Raw genomic sequence first — 8830 nt, forward strand, 5'->3', positions numbered from 1 at the left:
GCTCTTATTTTTACTATTACAATCCTCTCTTTCCAATGCCTTTTTCTTTAGTTAGTCATGCTACAAACTTTATTAACAACTATAGATTATTTAAAAAGATAAGAGGTAAGTTATATCAAATACATATTTAAAAGTTCTCTATGGGTATTAAGAACTTATCATTTTGATGTTGATTTAAAGCTGCTAATATGACCATAAGCTTGTCTTTTCGAGGAAAATCAAAACCTCTGAAACCAAAGCAGTTTTCCTTTGCTGATAGTAACAGTAATGGGATAGATATGCCCCTTAGGCTGTCTACAATATTCAGTCTGACTTATACAGTATTTGATTTTTAAAGAGAGAATGAAGTCTTCAGACATCACTAAGTTATTCGTCAGGTAAATTGTAGAGCAGTTAAAGAATGTTGAAAGAACATAAAACACCCAAGTAGTATAAAGTGTGTGAAGACACATCCTGGATGGTATGGCTTAGTTGATTAGGGATTATCCCCTGAACCAAAAGGTTGCAGGCTCGATTCCCCGTTAGGGTATATGTCCTGGTTGAGGATTCAATCCCTGGCTTTCACTGTCAGATCAGTCTCTCTCTCCCTCTCTCCCTGTCCCTTCCTGTCTAAAAGTCAATAAAAAATATATTTTTTAAAAAGTATGAAGACTCATTCTTCTCACAGACCATGAAGTAGCAGAAATTGGTGAGGCTCACTATATATACTAGTAGACTAAAGACTGAATGTATAACTGACAGATTTCCAAAAATAACCAGTAAGTACAACTTTGAATAATTCTTTTATTTCATTATCCAGTTTAATATAAAGCTATAAGAACACATCCAGGGTCTAGATTGAGTTTACCTGTGCATTTCCATCCTACTCATTTTTAATTGCCTCTAATTACATTGTATTTTCAAATACAAAATACATGCTACCATCCACTTACAGTCTGCCTTTGAAAATTGCCTCCTGCTCTGTGCAATTTAGATTGTAGTAGTTTATTATCTTCAATGTGAAGTTTACATCTAATACCTCTGTATTTTGATAGGGAAAACCACTTTTCCATAAAACTAACGCTTCTCTTGGTTTTCTTCCTGTACCAGCTACAGGCCATACAGTTACCGGCACTTTGCACCCCCAACCACACCCTGCAGCACAGATGTTTGTGACAGTGACTATGCTCCCAGCCGGAGAATGACCTCAGTGGCAACAGCCAAGGGCTACACTAGTGACTTGAACTATGACTCAGAGCCTGTGCCCCCACCTCCCACACCCCGAAGCCAATACTTGTCAGCAGAAGAGAACTATGAAAGCTGCCCACCTTCACCATACACAGAGAGGAGCTACTCTCATCACCTCTACCCTCCGCCACCCTCGCCCTGTACAGACTCCTCCTGAGGAGGGGCCCTCCTCCTCTGACTGCCTCCGACGCAAACATGTACATACAAATTTGGTTGAGATCTGGAGGGGGGGAGGGAGATACTAGAGAAGGATGAGGCAGACCATGTACAGTTAAATATTATAAATGGGGTAGGGAATACTGGAGATATTTGTACAGAAGAAAAGGATATTTATATATTTTCTTAAAACAGCAAATTTGCTGCTTGTGCCATAAAAATTTGTATAAAAATAAATTTGTACTAAAAGTTTTATTTTTGCAAACTAAATACACAAAGCATGCCTTAAACCCAGTGAAATGACTGAGTACAAGGAAACAGGAATAATAAAGGCATCAGTGACCAGGAATGTCTGGGCTTTATTGATACCAAAAATAAAAGAAGAAAAGTTGAAGTCCATTTTAGAGCAGCTTGGAAGTAGCCAGATTGCCTTCATGTTAACTAGCACTTGAGGGCCTAAAGTATAAGAAATCATGAAGAAAATGGAATCAATACTAACTTTGGACATAGGACTTTGTTTTCTCTAGAAATCCAGCAATTTTTGTGAGGAAGACAGATACAAAAATCCATCTGGGTGTTGCTGTTGTAGGAAAGATCAGCTGTCTGGTGAGATGCCGTGGGGCTGATGGTGTGTGCAGTCTCTGTCCCTCCCTGAGAATCCGTGCTCACCTCTCAACTTCTCCTCCAGGTGTTTGCACCCTGCTTGCTCCCCCAGCAGCTTCGTAGGCCATTTGCCAAGATACCATGATTTATTCAAAGCTTGTTATCTGAAGATTGATTAAATGGGATTTTCTAAATTAAGGTTTTATTTTAATACTTATACTCCCTCCACTCTCCTGTAGGCTCAGCTCTTCAATTTGACTGCTGTTTGTGCATAATGATCAAAGGTTAGACATATTGCTCCTCTTTACTTCTAAGATTGTTTTAATGCTCATTGAACTGTCTTTTCACAACACATATAGACAATGTTTAAGAATTATAAATTTAACCGTTATGTTTTTGTTGTAAGTTCACCATATATCCTTGCAGTACTTTCAGCATGTAATATCAGATTATAAAATCATGTTTATATATTTTTTTCCTACTAAAATATTTAAATATGTTCTGGTTAGAGACAATCTATATAAAAGGAGAATGTTTTGTTATCATTAGGTTTTCACGTTAGTAACTGTTCATGACATTTTCGTGTTCTTTAGGCCAATTTTTCTCAGAATGATGTCTGCGTACATACCTATCCTAACGTGTGACATGAGTTTAATATCTTTCTTGTTACCTAATGTGAATATTAGATTTTTTTCAAATTATCCAAATTATCCTTATAATCACCTCATATATATATATATATATATATATATATATATATATATATGTGTGTGTGTTCTCTCTTATCCCATTACGGATTAAGATGATTTAACAAATTTAATAATACGGATTAAATGAGAAGGCATACTATTAACTTCTCAACTGTCAGAACTTGGTGGAGAGGATATTGAAAGGCTCTCTGTAACCTGTCTGGCCTGCACGGTACGGGCCCCACCCCCAGCTGTCAGGGCTGACCTGTGGAATGGATCTAGCACTGCGTTGCCACCTTGCCAGAAGTTAGTTTCCTGCTTTACACGTGTTTCCAGCATTTCTCTACTAAAATTGAATGTGTTTTCAAACTAATGTATTTTTTACCTTAGCAAATATTGGTCGTTTATTGCTGAATGGTTTTTTTTTTTAAATTCAGTCTTGCTGAGAGGCCTCTCTGGATTTAAGGGCCCAAAGAAAAACAATGGAAGGAAGGATTTAGAATATCAGCAAGGGTGAAGTAATTCTTTAAGCAATTAAAAAACGCCTAAGTAAACTTTTTCAAGAGAAGAAAACGTGGTTTCAGAATACTGATTAGACACCTTATAAGAATCCGTGCGCCTTATGAGAATCCTGTGCACTTGATTTTGCATATAAATAAGTGGTGATGCAGCAGTGTCTTGCATCTCAGTCAGACAAGTGTAGCTCTTCCTGTCAATGGAACAGTGTGCTCACAGCCCGACAGAATGGACACAGAAGTTGCATTCTGGGACACACCATGGGCACTTGATGCTTAAATGAAGATGGAAAGGTTAGCATTAACTGGGTATCAATTAGAATTTGAGAATTCTATATGTTTACATTTTTTTTAATGTGCATCTTTATCTGGTGGGCTTCCCATGTGGAAACTTGCACTATAATGAACTAAGAAGAATATTGCCTTGTTGTATGTCAGTCCAAGTGCTTGTACTGCGATGGCAATGGCCTCTTCTTGCAAAATGCTCATTTGTGTGCCAATTTGAAATTCTTTGAAGGCAGTTCAGCTTAATCTCAGAATCCTCTTTCTGGGTTAGTGGAGATGGATTTTTAATGTTTTGGGGAGTAACTTTAAAATGAGAGAATGGTCAGAATTCAGGAAGGATTTATTGGCCCTTCGGATACATGGACAGTTAAGCTTAAGTAAACTTTCTTGATTATTAAACACGAGCTTTAATTAGAAAAACTAAGAATAAGACAAACAAAACAAGAAACACTAAATCATGATAGCACAAATTGGGAGGAAAAAATTAGAAATGGTTTTGAATTGGGTGCATTGTGAGTTTCATTATCCATGAGTGGGGGAATAAATAACATTTCATTAGGTTCCTTAAATAAAAAAGTATTTATTTCAAACGTGTCTTAAAATATGCCCACTTACTGATATGCTTAGAATTATCTGAGAAATTAACTCAAGCAGAACATACCTTCAGTGCACTATAGTAAACTATTCCGCATTGACATGGTCTTTTATGACCCTGAACTTTTCTAACTTTGAACTTGGCTCCTGTAGAGCCCTGGTCTTCTGAACAGTGGCCTGAGGAGTTTTGTTCTGAACCGTTAATACATTAAACAACTGTTCTATATGGATGTTATGTATTTAGAAATCTAATACCAAAGGATAAGTTAGAGGGGGATGGTTTGAGCAGTAACATTTTAGGATGTTTGAGGATTGCATTTGTTCATTAAAAAATTCTCTTAAGTCAATGATTTGTATAGGGCCAACTCATTTGATATTAGGATATAAAAATTGCCTCCATTTTTACTGGGTAGCAGTTAGTTTTTTGGGGAAAGTCTATTTGCTGTAAAGGCCCATTAATGAAGAACACTTCAGATACAGTTAGTAGCTGCAGTTTACTTAGCCAATTAATAAACTGTGTATATTTATGCGACCTGATACCAATAATCATGGTAAACATTGTTTACTTCTGGTACTAAGGGGCTTTCCTTAAGCTCCTCTGCAATAGATGTAACGCTGCAGTTCCCCGGTCTAGGCCGGGGTCTGGATAAGATGCTTCTAAGATGCAGTTTTAACATTGTTTTATCTCTTGCAAGAGAAAACGTGCCACCCCATTGATTGGCATGCCTTAAGATCTGCATATTGGTTATCATTTCACATCTAACAAAATTCCGGAACAGGAATCTTGGGCTTTTCAAACCTCAAATATGTCATGTTTTAATAAGTTACTCAGTGTGGAGTGCAGATATGAGTATGTAAATGTCAGTCAGCTGACAAATATTTGGATATCTGCAAATGAGACTATACACTAGGTGTAGACATGAACTGAGTCATAAAGGAGTTTATAATAAAATTTGTTTAAAACATGTTCTCAGGAATTTTAAATTAAAGAAATTTAACTTTATTTGGTATTGCTTTCCTTATCCCAAGCCTAAAATAAGCCAAGAGAAATAATGATTTTAGAAAATACTGGTGCATGTGCGGTTTCTGTCTTCTGGAATGGCATCATTTCATAATAGTCTCAAAAGTTAGCTCTTGAAATTTTCAGTGTTTTAGGCAGAATTTAGACCTAAAACATGCCATTTTACATTTATAATTTTAAAATACTGTTAATTATGAACATTGTAAATTTATGTGCTCAGGATATTTGTTTTAATTCTGTGTCTTATTAAACTAAAACTACATGAGTAGAGAGGGGAGGTAGATTTTTTTAGGTTAATCTAGATTATTTAGAGTGAAATCTATGACTATCCTAACCCTTCTTCAGTGCAGGTACACTTCACTTTATTTTTTTTTTTTTGGTAAGGCATTCTTAATTACAAGTTTTCCGCTGAAAGAAATAATTCATGATTTTACAGATGGAATTATAAACTAACCACATAGAACTAACAAAACACTTTCCCCCCTGCCATTAGTTAGGATTTGCCTAAAAGTTAACACCAAACAATTATAGAGAACTGCTTTTGCTTAACTGTCCATTCTTTTTAAAATTAAATATAATCAGGGTAGGAATGCATATATGTGTATGTGAATATGTATATGTGACCATTCCTTTAATATGGGTATTAAGAGGAAAATAAATCAAAGAGAGTCTGATTAAATGTAATATTGTGTGAAATTAAGTATCTGGGGTTAGTGAGGAAAATATAGAGTAAAGAGGATACTGAGACGCTTGAGCTGGACTAGCCTTATTTGCAAGTGAAGGATCTGGTGCTGCTTTCAGATGTTTATCCTTTATGTTTTTAAATTTTTTCTTAAGCTTTAATCTTCGTTTTGTCTTAAAGTCAGCTGGTGTTTCTTGTCCATGAACTTTGGTACGATGGTGCTTTGCAAGGATGTATTTATATATTTTAATGGCCAACATTTGGTCAGCCCTTGTCCACTATTCACGTCCCCCTTTTTGTAAAATAAGTGCTTTAATTGTAAACTGTATAAAAATACCTTGTATAAACCCCCCTTTGATTATTACACTAAGCTGAGTTGTAACAAATGAAATGTTGATTTTTATAATAAAACAGTGGAAAATAAAAAGTGTTGTTTCTTTTCAGCAAGAAATTAAAACCAGCTGCCTGTGCTTTGCTGTGGTACACATCCATTGTGTTTCAGATAAAACAAAACCTACCTTTATTTTTATTTCAAATAAAATACAACCTTATTAGGCAGTGATTGATCTCAAATAGGTGATTAATGGAAACCAAGTTTTAATATAAAGGTCTCTCCTTAGTAGATGCTTTTGCATCAGAGAGCTTACCTTGGCATTTTATTATTTTATTTTATTATTTTATTTATTTTATTTTATATTTTATTTTATTTTATTTTATTTTATTCCTCACCCAAGGGATATTTTTTCCCATTGTTCTTTAGAGAGAGAGTGAGAGGGAAGAAGATAAGAGAGACAGAAAGAAACATTAATATGAGAGAGACTCAATGACTGGTTGCCTCCCACAAGTTCCTGGACCCAGACCTGGGATGGAACCTGTAACTAAAGTGCATACCCTTGACTAGGAATCGAACCCTAGACCCTTCAGTCCGTGGGCCAACACACTAACTACTGAGCCAGACCGGCCAGGGCCACCTAGCTTCTTTACTGACCCTTCATCGTATTCTTTATTCTCGTGAGGGATTCTTTTAGCTTTTATATATCTCACAGTCTTTATTTCACCTTCCTTCTTAAAACATCTTTTTGTTGGGTATAGAATTCTGAGTTGACAATCTTTTTCTCTTGATGCTTAGATGATACATTTTATTCTGTCATATTTCACAAGAAAAGTTTGCTATCATTTTGTTTGTGTAATGTGCCTTTTTCTCTGGCTACTTTCAAGATTTTTTGTAATCACTGGTTTTGAGCAACTTATGATGTGCCTTACTGTAGTTTTTTACAGTAAGGCACATCAACTCAATGAATGCTAACCACTTGTGTGGTTAGCATTCATTGAGTTTCTTGGTTTTATGAACTTATAGTTTTCATCAGATTTGGAAAGTTTTCATTCCAGTTACACATATATTGGCTGGTAGCAGTCAGTCCACATTTTACTATTACATTGTTCTTTTTTCCTCTAGTCTTCTGTTTTGTCTTTGAGTTTACTTTTCTGTTCTCCTACAATGGGTAGTTGCTGTTAATCCAGTCTGGTCTATATTTTCGTTTCTTCTCCAATAGTTTGATTTAAATCATATTTATAATTTCTATGTGAACTTCAGAAGTTCAGTCTTTCCTTTGACTTATTGAGCATATGGAATATTAATAGTTTTAATGTCCTTATCTAGCAATTCTATCCATTGTATAATTTACTTGGTGTCATTTTTTGAATTTTCTCATTGGTCTCATTTTTTTTTCCTATGATTTTTCTATTGGATGCTGGACTTTGACAATAATAAGTATTGGATATTTTTGTGATCCTATAAAGATTCTTGGGCTTTTTTTTTTCTAGAAGACGACTAGGTTACTTGATAACAGTTTAACTCTTTTGGTTCTTGCTCTTTACCTTTGTTGGGCAGAACCAGAAGTATGTTAGTCTAGCGCTAATTTCTCCCCCCATTAGTGAGGCAAAATTCTTCTATTTTACCTATTGCCATACAAATTTTGAGGTTTTTCCATTCTGGGTAGAGGAAATACACACTATTCCCAAACCTATGTGAATTTTGGAGAGTGGTCCCTTAATATTTTCAGATGTTCTTTTTCAAAGCCTTGGGTAAATGTCTTTATTTGCATGGGTTGTTCAGTATTCCTCTGAAAATTTGAGGAGACCTATCTAGATCTCTGAAGCTTTTTGTGCAGTTCTCCTCTCTCCATTATTTGCCCTGCAAACCTTAGCTGCCTTGGCCCTCCTGGACTCAAAGGTTCTATTTTCTCTGTCCAGGGAGATTGCTCAGCCCTGTGTGGGTTCGCCTCTTTCCAGCACAGCCTGAGCATTCTTCACCTGCAGTATTCTAGGGCAAGCATAGGCCTCGCTTTGTTCTCATCTCTCGGGGACCAGTTCTTCGTTACCTGATACACAATGTCTTAGAAACTATTCTTTCATATATTTTGTCTTTTTTTCCCCCCCAGTTGTTTTAAGCAGGAGATCAAATTCAGTTACTATTCATTTTAGTGGGAAGCTGTAGACGCTATTGGAACACTTGGATTGCTGGTTGAAACTACATATACCATAGGCCATACCCCAATTTTACTGATTTACAGTATATAGCAGTGAGGCTAGGATGTGACTCTGAAAACATGCCAGACGTTACGTGTGCAGAATTAAATTAGCCATAATACTTGTTTACAAAAGGGTTTGCAATCCAGTGTGAGAGGCTGGTTCTTACGGGACAGTGTATTTATTGTCCATATACAGGGTGTTACGGAGCATTCTTAGTGAGGGAAGGCATCCAGATGTAGCCTCTTGGAGGCCAAGAGGGTTACAAATGGTTCCTGAAGGAAATCGAGTGAATTGGGGAAGATGGGCTAGAGTCAGATGGACCAACTAGTGGAGCACTTCCAATGGAGAAAAAATTGTTCTCAAGCCTCTGGACTATAAGATTGCATACTGCGTGTGGGGAGCTGCAATAGATTGAAATGCTTGGATCAAAGTGGGAGAGGAGATGGTCTTCAAGTATCTCCATTTGTAAAAGGAGACTCCTTTGTCCCTAACATTTATGACCTTAAATGTGTGGGGGAAGATAGAG

The 8830-nt window shown here is 36.3% G+C and overlaps 1 protein-coding gene across 2 annotated transcripts in view; it reads left to right on the forward strand.

The window, feature by feature from the left end:
- The window catches only part of LRP6 (LDL receptor related protein 6), a 116502-nt gene extending 110309 nt beyond the window's left edge, over positions 1-6193 (forward strand). For both annotated transcript variants that reach the window (XM_084877631.1, XM_084877632.1), the window contains exon 23: positions 1090-6193. In XM_084877631.1, the coding sequence (XP_084733757.1) occupies positions 1090-1384 (295 nt within the window). In that variant the 3' untranslated portion in view covers positions 1385-6193. The remainder of the gene's footprint in view (positions 1-1089) is intronic.
- Positions 6194-8830: the final 2637 nt, after the last annotated feature.

The sequence above is a fragment of the Pipistrellus hanaki genome, assembly GCF_964339955.1.
Source record: "Pipistrellus hanaki genome assembly, chromosome: 3".
Taxonomy (NCBI): Eukaryota; Metazoa; Chordata; class Mammalia; order Chiroptera; family Vespertilionidae; genus Pipistrellus; species Pipistrellus hanaki.